This window comes from Lichenostomus cassidix, chromosome 2, assembly GCF_008360975.1.
Source record: "Lichenostomus cassidix isolate B80296 chromosome 2, HeHo_3.0, whole genome shotgun sequence".
NCBI classification, from domain to species: Eukaryota; Metazoa; Chordata; class Aves; order Passeriformes; family Meliphagidae; genus Lichenostomus; species Lichenostomus cassidix.
In genome coordinates, this window is record NC_139482.1 from 60,753,136 (window position 1) to 60,775,882 (window position 22,747).

The 22,747-nt window shown below is 43.1% G+C and overlaps 1 protein-coding gene across 1 annotated transcript in view; it reads left to right on the top strand.

Annotated features, from left to right (window-relative positions):
• Positions 1-22,747, top strand: part of NFATC1 (nuclear factor of activated T cells 1) — a 111,276-nt gene that overhangs the window by 33,555 nt on the left and 54,974 nt on the right. Inside the window, exons 4-6 of the mRNA XM_085051719.1 lie at positions 5,652-5,854; positions 8,984-9,156; positions 11,376-11,516. Of these exons, the coding sequence (XP_084907845.1) occupies positions 5,652-5,854; positions 8,984-9,156; positions 11,376-11,516 (517 nt within the window). The remainder of the gene's footprint in view (positions 1-5,651; positions 5,855-8,983; positions 9,157-11,375; positions 11,517-22,747) is intronic.

The window sequence follows — 22,747 nt, forward strand, 5'->3', positions numbered from 1 at the left end:
CCAGACTTACTCAGGTATTCTTGATCAGTTCTGGGAATGTAAATGGCACAGAGCAATGTGGAAGACATTGCTGAGCATAAGCATTGCAGTACCTGCTGCAAAGCAGCGTGGCCATCAGTTACATGGTCAGATAAGGAAATGTAGTTATTGTTCTTATTTTTAGAGGCATAAATGGGTGTATTTACTTGTTGTCTTTATTATATACCGAACACACAAAACCAGGCGCACACACACAAAAGAGGTATTGCTGATATGAATGTTCCCTGTGGCGTTTTTTGGCACATCATTATCATTAAGGAGGCAGCCCCTGCTCGCTCAAGAGTCTCAAGCACAAGCTGCTGACTAGTTTTGAGAGTGAATGCTAGGTCCCTGGTCATGCCCTGCTTCATTATTAGTGGAAACTCAGGCCTCAATGCATTGGGACAGGCTAAGGCCTAAATTATACCCCAGTGTTCATTTAACATATTGGTGAAAGAGTCTGGGTCTGGAGGAATGCACCACTGTAGGGTTTTTGCAGTCCTTTCCCCAAACTACCAGTAAGTACAGCTGAAAGCTATTACACAGTGTAGCTCCCTTTCTTCCTGACTGATGTCATGGGTGGTGTAGAGGGTTTACCTGGCTGGTGTGTCCCGTGAGAACAGGACCAATCTTTCAGTGGCCTGCAGGAGCCTCTCCAGACAGAGGACTCCTTGTTATGACAGGTAGCTTTCTGAGCATTTCAACAGACGCTTGAGCATGCCAAAAGCATAAAGCACTTGGAAAGGGAGCTTGCAGAATATTTCAACTGTGTTTCTTAAAATAAATGCCGTGGCTTAAATAATAGAAGTTTTCCTCACAGACTGTAGAATAACCACTGAAGCTGAAATAGCATTTGAGTTATGGGATGTGACGTTTGCAAAATTTCCTCAAAATTTAGTAACTGTAGCAAAGATTGGGGAGGTTTTACGCTTTTGTTTTCTAGTGCTTTTGTTCGAAACACCTCATCTCCTTCTGCTCATTATTTTCCACGTCTGTTCAATTCCAATTGCCAGATTTAATAGATGTACATCAGGCACACATTTAGAATCCAGGCAACCTCAGTATACTCATGTCTATGATAAACCTGAGGTCATCATAGCTGTAGGACTGAATCAGATAGTACCTTGCAGTTGGCTGATGGCTGTGAGGGGTGACAGCCCTGTTTCCCTCACACTTTGCTGGCCACTGGAGGAAGATTCCTGGCGTTCAGTGCCATGGCACCTGGACACATGAAAACATCCAGCTCCAGTGCACAGTGCATCTCCTCGGGAAAGGGCTGGGGTTTGCTTTGGCACCCTGCACTAAGATGAGCAGCAGCCTACTGGTGAGAATCAAGATGTGTTGGTGGGAGATGGTGCTGGGAAAGCTATGACGGAGAGGTGTAGGAATTCCAGGGAAGGCTTGATGCAGTGGCTCAGCCAGTGCGGCATTTCCCTCGCTCTTGCGTAAGATGATGTAAGGTGACAAAGAGCTTAACTGTGATCAGTCCTGTTCTGGTGTTGATTAACAGTGACTGCATCGCTTTTGATAGAATTAGAGGAGTGTATAATAGGCCCACAATTAAGTCTGATTTTGATCTTAGCAGCTTTAGACAATAAAAATGAAAATATCATTTGAGATGAGTTCAAGTATTTTTAACAGTGTTGCTCAAAGAGGAAAAGAACCGAGTAGTCAGTGGTTGGTCAGAGCAAGAGAATATGACCTACTTTCATTTCAGAACCAAACACACTTGGCCACACAGGTCTTATTTGCATACTTGAGTTTTTCCTTCGTCTTTCCTTTGTACCAAACCAGGTGACTGCTGTATCACCGCCTTTTCTTGGGAAGGGAAACTCATTCAAAAACATTGTGCTCCTGGTCCTTTTTCGCAACTAATTCCTTTTACAGTTTTCACAGCAGGGGAAAGTACAGCTCTTTCTACTTGGATCTATGTACTGCCAAGCAAAGCATGCATGGTAGGAAAGACACATCCTTTATTATGAATGCCGTAGCTGAGAGCACCTTTGTCACCTGTACTCAGCCACTGGGTTATTAAGAGCTTTGGACTGTGTTACACAGAGAAAAAGATAAAAATAGGGTGTCTGACGCATGCATCCCATGTTGCATGCCAGGAAACTGAATCGCTGTTCCACCAAGTACAGTACCCCAGAGGATACATGGAAAATATGCATGGATATGAACATGCGAGATCTTTCCTCACCAAGAAAAACGCTCAGTCACCCTTTTTTCCCATCCCATTTTACACTGATCCTGTTCGATATTCCCTTTGACTGCTGGCAGGTCTAACAGCCTAACATACTGCAACTCTGCTTTTACTGCCACTGCTCCTCACTATTGAACATGTGGCAATAATACCACTCTCCCATGTTTTGAGGGAACTTTGGAATATTCTTATTGCACCCAGCTGACAGTAAGCAGGATCTTGCCCATTCTCCAGACATTGGCAGCATGGTGAAAACTCCCAAGGCTCAACACTCTCTGTCACAGAAATTGTGCACTGGGTGTATAATCTAAAATAAATCATTCACAGTACATGCCCCTTTAAATGTTAATCTTACATCGCTTTCTTTTATTGCTTCTGCTGGCAAACATGATTATGTGACATAATATAAAAGTAAATAATGTGATGCAATGGGTAAAGCTCAAAGGGAAATACAAATTGGAGATCAGATGCCTCCTAACGCAGAATATAGCATAAAACTTACAGTGACGTGAATTTGAGTTTTGCTTATTTTGAGGGCAGAAGAATCAAGCATAGAGTGATAACATGAATCTTTCTGGATGTTTCTGGCACTTCCTAAATCAGGGAGTAAGTAACTGTGGGTAATGGATCCAAAGCTAAGTACAGCATGGCTCTAGGACAGGGCCTTTAAAAAAAGCAAACATAAATTTAGCTTGAAAATCACAAACCTTAAAAAATAATGCAAAACATGCATCTGAGATATTATTTATTTTCCAGCATGTGAACAATTTTCAGGGGAAGGTAGGTGTGCAAAGCTGAGGACTATGGGTGTTTGATTGCCTCCTGGTAGGAAACCTGTGGGAAAAGCACAAGCTGAGACTCAGCAATAGGTTACAAGGTATGGCAGCAGCCAGGTTCAGATTTAAAGATAAAGCCTAAAATAGAACCCAGTGCAAGACCAATGTTCTTGGTCCTCTTTGCCCGTATTCAGTAAAACATATGGGTACCTTGATGTGCGATTTTGCTTTTGCTGAATTGAGGTTTGAGTTACTCGCTAGTCTATTTTTACCTTTTAAGCAGCCTTGTAATTCAATATGTGTTTGTTTTAATTTTACACTCTCCATAAAAAGCACCCTCCATGACAAGTTGGAGAAGTGACCGCTGGCGATGCATAGAAATTTATTTGCTTGGCATGTCACACTGTCTTACTTTTCCCCCTGCAAACCCACGTGCTGGTCTTGTCCAAAAATACCCCGGGATACCTTGTGTCTCCTCCATTACCTAAGCGTTGCTGCTGAGGCTCTGGAAATGGTGGGGCAGGGAGGATCATCCTGGGACAAATCCAGGTCACTCCGCCAGCCCTGCTCACACACACTGTTGGAATTAATGAGCAGCCAGGGCTGTCATGCGGGGAGATGGGGTGGTGATGAGTAGGACGGTGGCTTCCCCATGGCCACTGGCTGTCCCAGGAGCACACCTGTGATCATCCACTGGCAGCTCAAGCTGCATGTCTGTCTCTGGGGTAGAAAGCCAGAAATCCCTCTTTTTGCAGTGTAGTGCTGATGTGTGTGTCAGGCACTGACAGGTGTTCCATGTGGAGCTGGAGGGAAGTTCCCAGCCCATGGCACCCTGCTGAAGGCAGTGTAAAGGCATGGCTCGGCTTTTCTCCCTCCATTGTTTTGCTGATGCTGCAGATTTTCAAACTGCCACTGATGTGTTTTCAAAATGATGATGCTGGTATGGACCCCCCCGTGTCATGTCATATCATATCATCATATCATATCATATCATATCAATCATCATATCATATCATATCATGCCACAACCCCCTGGCTCTGAGATGCCTTCGTATGGTGTCTCAGGAATGCAGAGCTGATATAATAGTGTAGTGCTAGAAATGAGCTTTGTCCTCCTCCTGTCCCTAAATCCTTCCAGCATCCACGTGCCTTAGGTAAGGATATAAAAGTTGCCTCACCAAATCAAACAAATTAAAATGCTTCTGTTCTCCTCTTGGCTTTTGTGACCAAAGTGTGGGGTGAAAAATCTGCAGTATGCCCAGTTGGTGGTGGAAGATGTGTCTAGGCCCATCATCCTTCCTTGGTCTTGCATTGTTCACTGTGGTACATCAAACTTTGCCATTGGGAATTGCTGTTGCCATTCAGTATGTTTGATAGTGGAGGAAGGGTTTCAGGCCTGTGCTGGCACCCACCCAAATTTTGCAGGGCTTAAGGAATAAAAGTGACTCAAGATGTTTAATAGCATTCCTGCTGTCAGATGGTAAAATACCCAAGAGAGATAACGAGAAATTGTTTTGTGAGATTTAAGGAGAGTGAAAACAGACAAAATACAAATATAAGCACCATTTGAAATGGGTTTCACCACTTGCTTTCGGCTTTATTCAGCTTGGAACTTGCATGTTCCACAAAACTAGTGTCTCCTCACCAAATTATGACAAATTTGTCATATTCAGTGATAGTGAATAACTCATGCCCAAAACCGCCTGAACCATTCACAGAGGAACCTAAATCTACAACAAAGTGAGTAGGTTTGCTCTAGGGTGGGGCATCTACTGGTACAGCCCACCTTGTTCACCCTCCTCTCTCCTGTTGTTGCTAGATCCTCCCTTCCCATGGGACAAGGCTTCAGCAGTAGCCACTGCAAGATAACTGGTTCTATGACACTCATTTTCAGGTGGTAGCCACAAGTGGGACATTGTCTGGGGACTCCACAGCAGTGGGAACCCTGAGTAGCTTCTACAGGAGATGGTGCGGATGAGGTCAGGCTCTGCTTCCTCTGCTGCCTGTGGCAGAAATAACTCTTGTTGTCATCAGAGCAGTCACTGTAACATGGATGAGGTTCAAGCCAGGCCCAAGAGCTTCAATGAGATTTTTGTGCAATTATAACAAGAATTTGACACACATGGTGAGCTACTAATCGTGTAAATGTGATCTGTCTCCATGCTGTCCCAGGAGGTATTTACCAGCATAAAAATCAGCTAATGAGGGGACGGGTCACAAGCAGGAGACTGCTGCTGCATGAGGGATGTCCCAGGAAGCATGACAATGGATGAGCTGTCTTCTTTCCACTTGCAAACTCCGTCAGTTTTGCCTTGCTCAGTACTGTGAAGTACTGTACATTGAGCTCATTGTGGATTTTTGCTGAACACTGCAGCAGAATTTATGCAAAGTTTACTGTGGATGTAGCAGGAGTGCGCAAAAGCTCAGCCCATCTAAAGTGCCTCGGGTCCTTTAGGATAATGAGACATTTTGTGAGTGCACCTTTTTATTGTACCAATATTACATTACAGGAAAAATGGAAGGGGGGAACTTAACACATAGCACCTGTCACAAGTTCTCTTCTTGAATTAGGCTCTCCCGCTTATAAAAATTTAATTGATTCCTAGCAGTTTATGTGCATGGTGCTCAGTGCGCGTTTTCTGTTCTCTTGCCAGCTCCATGGTTACTTAGAAAGTGAGCCACTCACGCTGCAGCTGTTCATTGGGACTGCAGACGACCGCCTGCTGCGACCCCATGCCTTCTACCAGGTTCACCGGATCACCGGCAAGACGGTTTCCACCACCAGCCATGAAACAATACTTTCCAACACCAAAGTCCTGGAAATTCCACTTCTTCCAGAGAACAACATGAGAGCAATGTAAGATCGAGGCACCAAACTCTTACCAGTTTCCTCTTGGTCACCTCACTTAATTTCTTTGGGGTTTGTTTCATTTTTTTTGTGCACAATTTTCCTTTCCCTATCTCTTTTTCCCCCTAAATTTCTGTCTGTAATAGTAGGTTTTCACAACTTTGCTGAGACAAATTACCTCTAATCAGCTTAACAGCAAAATGAACTGCACAAATATTTATGACAACTGATTGCTTTCATTCTGGGGTTTCAGCCAATGTGCTTATTTGCCATTTGAAATAAGTATCTCAGTTACTGAGCTGTAAATATCTCCTACCTCAGCTCCTGCATTTAGTTCCTAAATATGACACCTGTTGCTCCTATACGCACTAGCACAAGGAACAGAGCTGATTAAAATTTATCTTTGGATGTCAAAGGAAACTCTTAGAGAGCATTTCCAAGTACCCTCATGTTTTTTCTGAGACAAATAAAGACACTTATTTCTCACATAATAAAACTCAGCATTTTTCATGGCACTCATTTAGAAACAAATCTTCTAGAACTAAGAGCTATCTCTGAAAACCTTTATTCAAAGATGGTGCAGTTTACAGATTGAGTTGTTAAATCAGGCTAAGTTCAGTGTTATGCAGAAAAGCAGGTGTAGATATCTTAGGATCTCTGAGCTATCTGAGTGATAATTAAGTGCCCTGTAGGTCCATTAAACATGCGTAAACATCGGTATAGGATGATATATAAAGGTTAAAATATCCTTCTGTGTAAGTGACATACATGAGACTCTCCACATGATTTAATCCTGTCCTCTCTGTCTCTCTCCCTCAAATCAACCCAGCCCTTATCTGAGCTGTCTCCCCCCCTCACTCAAATCAACCTAACCCGTATCTGAGGTGTCTGCCTTGGGAGGAATTTCTGTGTGCTTGTGTGCAAGTGAAGCTCTTGATGTGTGTATATAAATACAAATGGATTCATATTTACATATAGATGCATGCACCTTTGTGTGTATATATAGGAACATAGACCAAAAGCAAGGAAGAAATCTTGGCCCCCACCAAACCAAATACCATGGGAAAATCACAATTTCACTCCTTGTTATTCATACAGTTTTCCATGCCTTAATGAAGTGGAAAATGGTATCAGACACCTGAAGCCCTTCTGCACGTAGTGGTTATTAGAAGCTGGTTTGCAGTGTCATGTACAACATGCCCTGGAGTGCCTCATGTAAATAGAAGAGCCAGAATATATCTAGCTGCATTGCCAGCTGGGCTTAGAGTGATCACTCAAAACCTGAGGACCTTTCTCAGTGCATTGTGTTAAAAGTCATGACAAGCCTGCAAAATTACTGGCCCTGTTTGCTGCCACTGTAAGTTGGTGGAGCTACATTGCAGTGAGGGAAATTTCACCAATTTGTACCCACACAGTATTTATCTGGCCCTTTATTTATCCAGTTTGAAACACATTTTGGGCCATCTAGGAATATTATTAGCATTTCATAGGAACATTATTACCATTTCAATCATCTTTCTCCCTAAAATAAAGGTAAGTTACACAGTTTGGGAGCCAAGCTGATTATTTTAATGATGTGTGTGCCAGGTTGTAGTAGAGCTCACTCAAGTATTACAAACAATGCTTTGGCATATATAAGCCTTACACGTGAGTAGTCTAAAAACTCATGTAGCACTAACAATGAATTGAAATTTGGAGCCAAGGACTTTTCTCACACTTCATATGTTCCGGCCCTTATTCAGTGAAACACCAGAGGTCACCTGCACATTTAAACTCTTGCACATTTAGCTGTTCCTACTGACTTCAGATTTCATGTCCATGACTTTACAAGCCTGAATTTAAATACTTTTTCCACTCTGAACTTTACTGACTATAAAGTGTATGTCATTAATTACTCTATTTAATTTACAAGTGTTGCTGTAGGAAAGACAATGTTGAGAAATACACTGTTTCTTCTATATCTTACAGATCTTTGCATAGAATTTTGCCATAAGTACAAATACTGTGTAATTCTGAGAGCTTCACCTGCTAATACGAATTGTTGAGAAGCTTTAATACTTCCATTAGTTTCTTTGATCGTATCAGCAAGGGCATTTTTTTAATTCTGAAATCCATACTTTAAAAAAAATGCAGATCAAAATTGTACTGCAATAGTGCTTGTTTGCAGTTTGCTTCAGAACAGAGCTTCAAAGGTCTGGAGGGGGAATTACACTCTTTGAATTCAAAATAAAATTAACTATGCATATTCAGTGTAATAAAATGCATGCCAGAGACCAGTACCCAGAAGAAATTGCCATGTAGGCTTTGTAGTCATGGCCAAAGCAGAGGTATTTTTGTGGTGGGTATTTTTGAGTGTGTATGTTTACATGTTTTTTGTTCTGAGAACTTCTTCTGTTGAAATATTCTTTGACAAAAATGCTGGCTTGTAAATTCATTCAGGAGAAAACCAAAGTTAAAAAATGAGAGTGAGGTCAGAAATTGTAATAGTTGTATCTGATGAAAAGCATGTTTTTCCGTAATGTTAGGGGAGGACTCAGAGTTTAGTTTTTTTCATGCAGAGCTTCAGCTCAGCGCTCAGCTTGGGAGTATTTCCAACTCATTGAAATACAAACACATTGACAGTAGAACTGACCTCAGGGAGAGCTGTGCTCATTAATAAACATTTTCAGGACTTTGCCCTAGATTAAAAATCATGTCAGATTTTTCTCCAAATTAGCTGTAACAAGTAAAATTGTAAGTAGCCATGTGCTGTAGGTTAGTAACATTTTCTGCACTGCTGTCTCATTCCATTGACTTTTCTAGTCTCACTGTTTCTTTGGGCTTTGGTTAACCTTTAAGTACAATCCTTACCGGATGTGTTGGGGAGGAAGGGTCTTTTAGATTTTCTTCCTCTGGGAACTGACATAACATCCTAAATTTGCGTGCTTAACAGCAGCCACTACCTGCTGCAACAGATAGCCCCAACTCAGCTGCTTGTGAGACTAAACAAAGTCTGCTGTGTTCAGCCTGGTCATTGGGTTGTGCCTGACACCGTTTTTTAAGAAGAGTATTAAGGAGAGAGGGAAGATACTGCACACTTTTGTCTTCGTGAAGTCTGCTTGAAGTGACCTGAATTGCCCTGTGTTTCCTTTTGGATAGCATTGACTGTGCTGGGATATTAAAGCTCCGAAACTCTGACATTGAGCTGCGCAAGGGAGAGACAGACATCGGTCGGAAGAACACCCGTGTGCGTCTGGTCTTCAGGGTTCATATCCCACAAGCCAATGGCAGGACCCTCTCCTTGCAAGTAGCCTCCAACCCCATTGAGTGCTGTAAGTAGCAGCAAACATCCTCCTCTTGCTGGGTATCAGAAAATCTTTTAATCAATTAGGTTGAAAAAGACATCTAAGATGATTGAGTCCACTGTTAACCCAGCACTGCCATGTCCACGCACCTTTTAAATAGTTTTGCACACTTCAACCCCATATACAGTCTTTGTCCACACCAACATGCTCTACGTTGGTTTTGCTTTACATGTCTAGTCAGTGAGCTTTAATCTGCTTTCCAAAAATACCTGGTTGATATTGAGCACAGAAAACCTGTGTCTTGGGAAAAAAATGTGTAGCTTTGTGCATTGAATGCTGTAGAAAAATATATACTTAGAAGTAGAGAGCAGTTAAACTAATAGTAGACAAGGCCTTTGGTTTTGGTGACTCCTTATCATAAAGGTAACTGCCATAGAAGTTTTGGAAAACACCTCTCATGTCCTATTCACTCTGTCTCCCCATCATAAGCAAAAACCAGCAAAAAAAACCCCAGCCCCTTTGAAAAGGAACTAGCAGTATACTAGAGCTGACACACTGGCAGAAGCTGCTTGCAGCTTCAGAAAACCTCTAGAAACCAGGATTTTGCACTGCAGTCTCTTTAAATGAACAGACTGCATTTTATCAGATACACTGGGGCACCCTTCAAAGACACGTGTGTCATTTTTGCCCTGTAAGCCTCATCAGTCTCCTCCACACAAACCAAAATGTATCTGCTTTGTGTAGTGTGGCTAGCACAGGTCTTTCCCATGAGAACTTCTTCTGTGTTTTATAAACAAAGATAAAGTTTGGATGTTGTTAGAACAGTTTCTCAAGATTTGGACAGTTCAGGCCTGGCCAGTCAGGCCTAGGGGGAGGTTTCTGACTGACCAATCTGGGTGACCTCTGAAAAGTCTATATAGGTTGGATTCAAAATAATAAAGTGCCTTTTTTTTCTATGCCACACTGAGAATCTGGGTTTCTTCTCTGCTAGCGGCTCAACAGCAACAGTGTAGCTTTAACACTCCAGCAAAAGTGGTAGAAGCTGAATTTCAGTCTAACTCTCAATGCTAGTTTGGTTGGCTGGATAGACTGAAACAATTTTTTTAGGTTTTGTTGAATTCCACGAAGTGGATCTTTCTGATGCTGACAGAATAGGGGGGAGACTTAACATCTGGCAGGTATGTAGGGGGTGAGCTCAGGCAGAGGGGAGGGGGAGGATGGCCTGACCATCCCTAGCTCCATTCATCCTGGAGGGCAAAGCAAAAAATGGGAGAAGTCATGGTTTCATCCTACTGCTGCTGAAGTTTATGAGACCTTTTCAGTTGCTTCGTGGAAGGCTGAGGTACAATTTGGATCTATCCTGAACTGGTCTGTGCAAAGATGCCAGTCTTGGGGAGTCACTAAATGGGAAGCTGATTGGATTTGTGTCAGGGAACTGCAGCTTTGAGCATTGTGTAATGAGCAAAAGCATGGCACGTGCCTGCTGAAAGAAGCGGAAAACAGGGCAAAAAGTAAATACTAATGTTATTTCCAGTGCAAAGTGTGGAATAAGCTGGTGCCAAAAACTTAATACATTTCTTAGTGCATGTGACACCAGAAGGAACCATATAATCTGGATAAAATGTCACATCATCCCTTGAAGCAGCACTGTCTTCATGTCCCAGTTGAGGAGGGATAAAATTTGTGCCACAAGAATACCAGATTCTGTTTACATGGATCCATGTGTGCTTTGGCATTCAGCTCCTTTTGGAAATATGCTCTCTAATGTGTGAGATGCTGCTGGATCAGAAGGGCCATGGCTGCTGCTGCAGCTGCTGCAAGACAGTTTGCAGAATTTACAGTAGAGTGTATATTGACTGAAATAAGTTTTAGACATGTGTGATCATCTTGTCATGTATGCATTGTAAATAAACAGCATATATGCTAGAGATAGAGAAAATTATTTTAAATAAACGAATTTCCATTAAAATATATTTTCTGATATAATACAGATCAAGCTGAGTTTTAAAACACTCCTTTGTGGTTCTTTTGAATGTGTACTGCTGTTTAACACTATTGTTTACAATCAAAGCACTTGAAAATGGACCATGTTTCCTGTAACCTTGTGACCTTTCTTTTCTTCTGTATCAAACTCAGCTTATCTTATGAGGGTAAGCATAAAGTTACTCACTAATGCACTGTTTACTTTTTTGTGTGTTTGTGGTTGCCTTTTTTTTTTTTTTTAAATCTTCTTTATAACTCTCCAGCTCAGAGATCTGCCCAAGAACTGCCTCTGGTGGAGAAGCAAAGTACTGACAGCTTTCCTGTTATTGGAGGGAAAAAAATGGTACTGACTGGTCATAACTTTCTGCAAGACTCCAAAGTCATCTTTGTGGAGAAAGCTCCAGGTATGTCTTTTCAATCTAGACTCCAACCTGGCTTCCCCCCCCATCCCATCTATGTCAAAGACGAAAGTATAAATATGGTAATGACATTTTCTTCTGCATGTAATATGTTTTCCATGTGGCTGGGCAAAGCAGTGGAAAGGATCTGAGCCGTGCCTAATGCTGAGGTTTCACACTGTGGCAACTGTAGGTACAGGTAGACAGTAGAGACATTGAAAGTCAACCTCTGGCATTTGTTTTTTGTAGCAAACTGTGAGTGTAGTGGGCAGGACCTGTGAGAAGGGTTCAAAATCTCCGGTGCCATGTCTGCCTAAAGCCTGCAATATGGTGCATCTTAAACTTTTCTGTAGTTTGTGCTGCTGGTGGTGTGTGTGCACCTGTGTCTCCTTTGGTGTTCACGAGGCGCTGGCTGAGGAGGAGCTGGAGCACACACATCCATTTGAAGGACAGGTTTACCTCGAGGACCGAGGGAAGGACTGAACACAACTTCCCCCTCCCCCAGCACTGCTCCTGCAGCGCCGTGGTGGTGGGACTGGTTCTCCTGAGGAAGAGTCGCAGGCCAGGCTGAGGCAGGGAAAATGGCACGGAGACAGAGCTGGGGCTGAGGCAGGATGTGCCTGCAGGAGCAATGGATCACAGGGTGACAGTGCATAACGCGTGTGAATGCCCCCTACGGAAATAGACGTCGGGAGTGGAGCTGGGAGTCAGAGTCAGGCTCTGAAACGAGACTGTTAAGGATAGTTTTGAGTCTTGTTTTGGAAAGGGTTTCCCTGGTGCTGGCACAAGCTATGGATTCCTCAGCTGCCGGCTGAACCCCCACCCCGAACTTTAAACAGTCTTGGGCACCCTCAGGCCGCCTGGACCAGCTTTGACGCTTCGCCTGATTAACCCTTCACATCCACAAGGTTCCCACACTGTTCTCTTGCTCACGGCCCCTACCAGCAGCTCAGGAATTTGGGCCACAGGGCAGGATGGCAGGGAGAGCAGGGGAGGCTCTGGAGACAAAGGCACCCAAGTCTTTGGGCTCAGCAAGCTCAGAAGAGTAGAAAACTTCCCTGAAATTTCCCAGTAGGGTCCTGCGTTGATGACATTTAAGCTGCCAAAAGGGCACGGGCAGAGGTAATGCCCTGGCTTCTCAGGGAGAGCCAGTTGGCACATTCCTGTGACCCCCAAGCACTGCACCACACACAGCAGGGATGTGGCTGTGACATCAGCAGAACATCCTTTTTGTTTCTTAAGGAAGTTATAAAAGAAAAGATAAAAGGTGGCATTGCAATTAAAGAAACCTAAATTCTGCTGTCTGTCTTCCCCCCTGGGAGGTAAGAAACTGAGTGTCTACTTTATGTTTAAACTTCCTTTGCTGCACAAAACTGGGTTAGTGTGACTTATCAGGAGTCCTCAATCTGTCTCATTACAAGAAGGGTGCCTTCCTTGATGATTATTTCCTCTCCTCTTCTTTTTTTGAGTTGGAAAATTTTGAAGTATTGCTTCCCAAAGGATTGTGATGGTGATGCTGTTTGCCCACAGAAGGTACCACAGCGTGGATCTGAACATTGTCTCTCTACTCCTATATTCCTATACTACATTAGGTACACTAAAAGCACTGTTAGTTTTCAGTTACAGAATTTAAGGTCCTGCCTGTTTTTAGTGGTCTAACCATAAGTTTGTTGTAGTTGCAGGGCAGTGTAGGCTGCAGGGGCTGAGCCCTTAGAGTCCAGAGTGTAGCATCTCCAGGAGCTGCAATAATAGTTGCTGTGTCAGTAGAAATGACACAGAGAAAGCAAAGCTGCTGGCTAATCCAGGCTGAGCAATTTTTAAGGTTTCCATGATTTGTGTGCTGTGCTGCCTAACACAGCTTGATGCGTTGGACCAAACAAGAGCAATGCATCTTTGCCTTAGTGGCAGACTGCTCTGACTGGATTTTTGAACAGTCACTGTATTTAACGTCAAATGAACTAGCATTAGCAGCCTTCACTTTTGTAAATCAGCACGGGATGTTTCTTTTCCTTTCAGCTCTTGAACATCAGTGAAAGTAGGTCAAGAGAAGGGAACACCAGCATAGTTTCTCTTTCTCTTAGAGAGCTGGTTATGAACTTCTGTGATTAGCTGAAGAAATTCATTAGTTTTGCTGCTGTTACCACTTTCGTTTTTGAATTTGGAATGTCAATCACGTTCCTAGTTGGTAGCAGCCAAACACAGCCATTACAGAGTAATAGGTCAAAGTAATACATCATTGTGCTCATAAAGAGGATGTATCTTTTGTATAAAATTTAAATACTATACTACGTGAACTCATCTCTTCAGTCCTAACTCAGACGGAGTCCCCAGGCTAGGAGGCAGTCTCCTGGAGCTTGTCTAATTCCTCCTAGTCTGCATGCTTATTTGGCTAACACAGGGAGTTTGAGAACACTTTTTGTTTGCCTTTTTTTTCTCCAGCTTTCTCTAAGTCTGCTGAGTGCATTGTGGTCTGCTGAATGTTTCTCCAAGCATTGTCCCAAGCTCTCAGTCTTCAGGGCTAGTCCTCAGCTGCTGTAGTCTCTGGAGGAATAGCATTATGCTGGCCTCCTTTGGTGGGGGAGTCAGTCTGAGCAGTGACTCATACAAGAGGGAATCCCTGAAGAATGATCAAATCAATCCTTCTGCCGGGGGGGGGGGGGGGGAGGGGGCGGGGCGGCAGTGGCTTCTTGCTTTCAGCTTAACCCCTTGCTGGCTGCTGTTCAGCCAAGACGCATATGAAACAGCAAAACAAGCTTTGCAGCCCTGTGACTCTGTGTCTCACACAGGGAAAATGAGGTGTCATGGGGGTGCAGGCACAGCTCAGTGAAAGGACCACAGGAGAAGCACTGTGAGGATCTTCTCTGGAAGGAGAACCCCTCACGGTGAGGTCAGGCAGAAGGCACCTGTTTGGATAAATAATGAGTGTTCAGAAGTAGTCTACAATTTGCTTGAGACTTCTGCAGTACCATAAAAAAACTCTCATGTGTTGATGCAAGACCTTATTTTACCGGATTTTGGGGAATGTTCTGTTGTTTGCACATCAGACCATATTTTCCAGTGATGAGCAATGGTATAAAACAACCAAAGAGACCTAGCAGTACCAAAAATGTTAATGCTAAATGTATTTTGGGAGGTTCACTCTTTTAAATTCAGAATTGCCTTATATTGGGGAGTACCACCACGACTATATGTCTTAAAACTTACACTAATATTTTTTTTTTATCTGCTTCCACTTTTTGTCTCTCTTTATAGTCATGCATTTATCTTCCTGAGGTTCAAAAGTGTCTGGTGCATGTCATGGCTGTTGGGTGCCATGTTGAGGATGGCCAACACCTGTCTGTTTTTCACTGGAAGTACTTCGTAAAATATTAAAAAAGTCTGCAGTTCCTTACTGGCAAAGGCCCTTGATGTCTGTAGGCTGGGGTTTGCTGTGGCAGCAAAGTGTGCATTTTAGGTACAACAGTAGTTGAAATGAAGTTGGTGTTAGCTATGGCAGGAAGTGTTTGGCTAGGAGTAAGAACATGCTGCCTGTTAACATGTACATCTGCATGGATCGTGATTTGGAATTATAGTAAAAGACTGACTTAGTTACTTAAAATTTTAAAAGTTTTTATTTCATTCATAGATTATAAATGTACCAGTCTTAAAAAAAGTCTTGAGGGAAGTTCAGAAAATGTAAAGATGTTTGCAGAGTGTGTTGTAGGGACTGCATATCTATCAGCTACCTCTTCTTGTTAACACTTTCTGCAAATACTCTGTTTTCAAAGCTAACTTTTTTGAGGTAATGTGAGTTACTGAGCACAAAGCAACACAAAAGCCCCACAGCTCGTGGCCATGGAATGACCATCCTGCGTGTTCCGGTTCTAGGGCAGCCCTCCCCCGCAGCAGGGGAGAGCTGCCTTCAGGTTTTGCACTGCTGCAGCTAACATAAATGGCCAGACAGCTGGCTCTTAGAATATCAGATTATGATTAGTGATCTATGAAACTGATCACTGCAGTGAAAAAATCCTGGTTTTCTTCCTTCGGTTCACAAAAAGTATCCTGTAACTGATGACTGAAAGCTCAGTGATGAGACACAAACCCAGTATCCCAAGGAACAAAGCACAGGAAGGTTATGGGTATTTTATGGTATAGGTAAGTTATGGAATGTAGTTCCTGACTTGCTATAGGATGTTTTGGGAAAGAAAGAGTAGCCCTAGGTGTATTTTAGGGGTCAGAAAAAGTCTCGTATTGGGATTTGAAAGTGTTAATCTACACTGAAAAGCACTCCTTGCTATAAAACTGCTCCTTGCTCCTGTAGCTTTTTGCACTGGAACTAGCTCACATATTTCCAGACTTCACAGATTTGGCCAAGTCTAGACATACCTAAGAGATCAGGTAACTGAGTAAATCTTTAGAATCAATTTGTGATCTATGGGCAGAAATGGTCATTTGATGTATTATTATTCATTATCATTGAGTTGAGTTGCCACTAATTAAGTTAGAGCTCCAAACCCATTTCTTTGCTTTTATACTTAGTGACGAAAGCTCAAGGCAAGGGTTTTAAAGAATGAAAAGGCAGAAATGTAACACCCAACTTCACTATGGGATTAGTTTCTCAAATAACACTGACTTTGGTATTTTGGCTCTGGGCTGTTAATGTTGAGGGCAATTATTTTGTCCTGTCAAAGGCTGTGTCTAAGCTTCCCTGTAACAAATGCCGCTCCCTGAAGATGCATCACTCTCTTTGATGGACATTTGTAGAATTCACAATTTGTAACGCTGTATCTCTGAGTAACTCCAGACTTACAGACTTCAATGGTTTTGAAAGAGTTGTTAATTATTCGGATTATTCAAATCAACAGTAATCCTAGCACCTACACACTTCAGGAACTTAATTTTATAACATCCTCAGCTATTGTGCCCAAAGCGTTTTACACTCAAAGTTCCTGAAAGACGGAGAAATAAACAGTGTGTAAGCAACATTTCCTCCCAAGATTTTTCCATTAGAATATATTTAAACAATTAGGGAGTTTTTCAGATTTAGTTATTGTTTCAAATTCTTTGTTCTGCTCTTGTTTTTATTTTGTTAAATGGGTTTTTCTGTCAAAACTGTTCCTCCTCCCTGCTGAACAGGTTTGCTCTTAGAACATGAAGGTGTTGATGTATAATAGCAATAACCAGAGCAGATGAAAGATAACTGGGTGAAGTCACCAGCTCAATTTTTTTTTTTTTATATGCCAAAGGAAATCATAGTTTTGTGTAAGTATTTTAGATGGGAAAACTTAACAGTTTGCCTCCTGTTAGATGTGTGGTCAAGCTCGGTCCTTGTGAATTTTTGCACAAGGGAAGTGCCATATGAAAAAGAAGGAAGCTGGGTGAATTTAAGTGTCCACTCTAGCATTTCACGGGTTTTTTGTTCCTCTTAAATTTCCCTGTCTCTGGCAAAGATCAGAATCAATCAATATCTGCCTTAAAGTACAATTGTCAGTCTTACAAATTTAGTTCTGTTTCCCACATGTTGTGTGAGCAGAATTTACCTTGTCATATGGAAGGTAACTCAAACACAGTCTTTTAACTTCAGGAGAACTTACAAAAAGTTGTGGAAAGTGATATGTTGACGGAACACTTGAGTGGCATGTGAATGGAATGGATGTGTTGGGGAAGCATGTGGGCTTTTTGGTTTGAGTCAGATACACTGTGGAGCTTAGGGTTTGAAGTCTGTTTTGATGTGATGTGATGGTGAGACGGGTGACCTGAGTCTTCGCAGAGCTCCACTTGATAAAAGATCTTACATTCTCAGAGATCTTTCCATTGCCAGTAGCAATTTGGGGGGCAACTGGCCAAAAAGGGGTCATGTTTCACACTGGCAATCATACTGTAGCTCACATAATAAATAAGCAAGTGGCAAAATTCTCCTTCCCTCTCTAGTCTGATAGACAGATACTGCTCAGTTTTGTCTTTATCTGTCTGTTTATCCAAGTTCAGGTTCCACGTTCCAGTTGGCAGTGAACAATTGCACGCTGACTCATGCGCAGTGAGGCTAAAAATTTGGGAAACTAGATAAACTGGAAACTTCAAAGGCGTACAAGTTGGGAGCATGGAGTTCATGTGAAGGTCACTTGAACCTAGTTCCTAGAGATGTATTGATAGCTGAAGGGGTTTCTGGCCAGTGCCCAGAAATAGATATCCTTGGGCGAATTGTGTCATCAGATGCTGGAGTCATTTGATGGTGGAACCCTTTCCCATGCACAGAGGAGTAGTGATGCAGCTTGTAGGAAATGTCAGCACGTTTCAGTTTTTCCTGGCTGTTTAGTCTAGGGAATGGTGAAGACAGAGCAGGACAGCAGCCATACACATGATACGGTGTCAACAGCAACAAGCCTCATCCAGGGTGATGCTCTCAAAATGAAGAATGAGATCAATCAATCAATCAATCACAGATACTTACTGTGGACAACAAAGAAATAAGGAATAACCATATGGTCTCAAAAGTCGCTTGTCTAAGTAATCCTGTAAATTTTTTATTATTTTAGAAAATGTGGCTGAATGCTTCAAGTTTATCCTTTCATGTCTTCCAGACTAAGTGGCTTCAAGCACCTGTATCTGTGCAATCAAAGCTTTGTGTCTGAACTTTTACAACTAGCAAAGGATTTCAAATAGTTTTTACTGTTACTGTTCCAGTAGGACCCGCTGTCCAAACACACAGCCCTTGCAAGAAAGCTGAGAATCTAATGAAGCAATCAGTGCCTAAAGACAGCGGAGAAAAGAAGTATGGTGGGTTCACCTTCGCTGACTGCCCAGTACCCATGAAGCTGCTCTCTCACTCACCCTCCTCAACAGGACAGGGGGGAGAAAATAAAATGAAAATGTTCATGGATCAAGATAAAGACAGGGAAGTTGCTTATCAGTTATTGTTATAGGCAAAATGGGCTCCACCTGAGGAAAATAATTCATTGCCAATTAAAAATGGAGTAGGATAGTGAAAAACAAAGGTAAAACTGAAAACTACCTTTACCACTGCCTCCCTTTCCAAGCTCAACTTCACTCCTTCATTCCTGACTTCTATTTCCTCCCCCTGAGTGGTGCAGAGCATCAGGAAGTGGAGGCTGTGGTCAGTCCATAAAAGCTCCTCTATACCATTCCTTCCTTCCTGTGCTGTTCCCTTGCTCCAGTGTGTGGTCTTCCCATGGGAGAGAGTCATTCATGTACTGCTTCAGTGTGAATCCTCTCTACGAGTTTCAGTCCTTCGGGAACAGTGCGCTTCAGCATGGGTCCCCTGCAGCCATCATTCCTGTTACAAAACCTTCTTCTGCCTGGGCTCTCCTTCACAGGCTGCAGCTCCTGCCAGGAGTGTGGGCTCTAAGTGGCCGCAGATGGATTTCTGCTGTGGTGTGGTTGTCTCCATGGGCTGCAGGGGCACAGCTGCCTCACCATGGTCTTCACCAGAGGCTGCAGGAGAATCTCTGTTGTGGCCACTGGAGCACTTCCTTCCCCTCCTTCACTGTTAATGGGGGTCTCCAGGGGTGTTCCTCTCACTTATTCTCACTCCTCTCTCATGCAGCTGCTGCACAGAGTTTTTTCCCCCTTCTTAAGTATGTTGGCAGAGAGGTTCCACCAGCTTTGCTGAGGAGCTCAGGTTTGGCCAGCTGTGGTCCATCTTGGAGCCGTCAGGAACTGGTTCTGTCAGACATGGGGGTAGCTCCTGGAATCTTCTCCACCCCTGCAGCCCAACCACTAGCCAAGCATTGCTGTGTAAACAAATACAAGGTAGTTCGTTTTTGGGGGGAATGCCTACCTCTTTTGGAAAAGGACAACTCGTTGTCTCCTGTTACTTTCCTGACATCATTAGTTACTTTCCTGACTTGAGTTAGTTCATGTCTCGGGTGGGCATCACAGGAAGAGTGGGGAGAGCTGAGGGAAGAGGAGCATGTTCCGTTTAGGTCTGTTAAGGAAGTAAGATTACACCTTCAGTGTGGAAGAAAATTTAATGGCACCTAAGAGAGAAACAGATAAATTGTTTCCAAAGTGTGCCATCTTGCTGGGAAGCTGGTGTCAAGGCAGAAAATCAAACAAGGGGAGAGGGACCTCAAAGATTGAACCTGACCTTCTTGCACAAGACAAACAAGAAAAGGGACACGAGGGGGACAATGAGATGGAAAAAAAAAATACTGTTCAAAAATTTACTGATTAGACTCTGCCAAAAAGTCACAAGGAGTTGCCATAATGGGATGTTTCTGGAAGTTGAGAAGTTGTGGACATATAGTTGAAGGGTTTGTGTCTCAAAAAATAATGAAGGAAGATTTGAAAGCATTTGGATCAAATTTACATCTTAAGATGAGAAATAACTAGATGTAGCTATAGTACAGGTGGTGGTGTTGGCATCCAGCGCAGAAGTAGAGGAAAAGAATTGTTCATGGAAGAAAAATTTGGAACTTGATTTAAACTGGCTGTTACTCCAATAGTCTGAGGTTTGTTACTCCAATAGTCTGAGAAAATACGAGACAGATTAGACTGACGAAGGTGGACCAGGAATATTTTACTTAACTTCAGCTGCAGAGTCACAGGTTCAGCCTACTGGAGTTTCCCAGAGGAAAGTAAAATCGTGAAGACAAGGAGATGGTGTGAATATAATCAAAACCAGAGTGAAGTGCTGTCATGACTGCTAGTGGGTGGCTGTGCTGGGTGTGCGTTGTTTGACCTGCCTGCTCTAGAGAGATTTTTCAGGGATGTCAAGCTGCAGTTTTACTTGGAAATGGTGTATCTTAGAGCTGGAATTACTTAAAGTTATTAAATAAAACACTCAGACCAATGATAATTTGAATAGGGGGAGGTGCCAGAGAGCACAAATTGCACAACCAGCTTCCATTCTCCTGAAAATAGTATCTGGCGGGTCTTTCCAATGGTTTTGGCTCAAAATGAACCCTGATCAGTCAGTTGTTAGCACTGTGCCTCCTTTTAATTACCTGGACTAAAATTACAGTTTGTTTGCAAACGCTGGAACTCAGAATAATTAAGTCTGTTGGACATACTGTGGTAAAAAGGCAGCTGAAAAGACTCACCGTGCAGGCAAAGTGAGCCCCTCAGCTTTTGGCTTGCCCAGCTGAGCAACCAGAGAGGAAGTGCATGTCTGGCACAGATTCCAAAGTACTGTAAGATCCAATTGGTCCTGGATTTTTATACCTGGTTGCTGCATGATAGTCTCATTGTTAATTCAAGGTTAAGAAGAGAGAAAAAGTAACTTGAGAGTATCTTACTGATGGCAGACACATGGAAGTCTTCAGCAAAAGTGTATAGCTGAAGGAGTGGGCAAAATACATATGCTGCAAAAATGCTTGTGAGGAGACACTGACAAATACAGAACCTTTGATGTGGAAATAAAAATAGGTCAGTTATGCCTGAGCCCTGCCGCGCATGGACGGATGCATGCCAGAAGGCATGCCAAGGATGGGGGAGCAAAGCTGTGGGGACATCTGTAGCAGGACGGTAGGCTGTGAGGAGGGCAGATGAAAAGCTGGGGGACTTCCTGGCATGGAAGTGGGAAATAAAGTAAGTGAAAATCAGACCAGCTGTGTGGTCTCATAGCACAAGTAGTGTAAGAGGAAAGAGCGGAGATGAAGGAGGCTGGAGAGGCAATCAGGGACAAGGTGCTGGGCAGTAGTCAAGCCATGGTACCAGCATGAGTGGCTGGAGGTAGGTAGAGCTGCTGTGAAGGTGGCTCTGGGACCAGAAAGCATCTCACTGCTCAGAGATCCTTAAGAGTTTGAGATCTCAGGAGAACAAAGTACCACTGAGGAGACAGAAGGAAAAGTCCTGGCCACTTGTATTTCAGATACTCTCTGCTAGCATATGCTGTATTTTGCAATGTTTTCTTGCTCTTTTGTGCCATCTTCCCTGTACATCCCATGTCTGACTGCTTGGCTGGGGTTGGTTCCTCCTTAGTGCCTGAGCCTTGCAAATGTCTTTAAGATGTACACCAGTGTGTCAGTGCAGGCATAGAATCCCACCCACTTGCTGGGATCCCCTTCTCTTGTCAGTGTCCAGCCAGGGAAATGTTGTTTGCAGCAAGACACCTGTAAGACCAGCTGAGAAAAGTGCCCTGACTGCTTCTGGCATCCCCAGATCCGAAAGGCTGCTGCCCCTGCAAAATCTGGCACTAGTACACCCATGCCAACCCATAAATGCCAGCTGGTGAGATGGTGCCGGTGGGTTGTGCCCAGGACCAGCATGGGGAGTGCTGTCCTCCAAGCAACAGAGCTTCCTCCTCGCCTCTGTCATTGACAGTCCAACTTGCCCTTCCCCTCGGAGCTGATGTCATCTCTGCACAGAACTGGATAACTCTGAAGTCTAAATTATGATACTTTGCCACAGTCTTCATCCTCTTCTTTGCATGGACACCCATGCACTCCTTCTGAACATGTTCACAGATCAGTCGCCTCCGTGTCATGAGAGTACTCACCAGGGAAGAAGGATTGCAGTGCAAGTCGAAAGCTTGCAAATTCTTCATTCCTTGGGGATTTAAATATGCCTTGTTAAGGCCAAATAGGAGGGTAGACAGTCTTTGCAGAGCACCTCAAAGTGATGCTGCATTGCATCTGTTCCCTGCCTGTTGTGAACATGTTAAAGTAATCTGGGCTATAACATAGGAATTATTGTTCTGGGTAATCTCACAATACATTAATCAAGTAGTGGGTTCCTTTGGGAGGATAAGGCTTGTTTCACCTTTTTACTTGGAATATATGAATGTAAATGCAGATTTACAGTGCAAGCAGCGCAGTCAAACTCTGTTGAAGGGCAGACTGGAAGAATATAAAATGTACCCTGTGTATAGGCAGTGAAATCCTAGATAATGTCTATTCTTCTCATATCTCAAGTGAACACAGGTCCACTAAAGAATATAGACTGTTATAACCTCCTTTAGTAAAGTGTAATCACTTAAATGTACCTGAATGCTCCCATTATGCCCATTTCACAGAGGCAAGATTTAAGTGGTTGCCAGATGTTATACCCTCCTGAGTTTCCAGACTTAGGGTTTTTTTGCTTTTGTATAGTCTTCCCCCTTTCTGCAATCCATCAGTTTGGAAAGTTATGCTCTTGGTTTGATTGTTGTGAGCTTGCAAACCCCTGACACTATGCTTGCAGTTCCCTGGGATACAAAGGTAAATCCAGCCCTAGAAACCCCAGGGGATCTCTCTGGATGGGCAGTGATGAGGGGAAGAAGCTACAAAAATGTCTTTGGAAAGTCTTCACACCTCTTT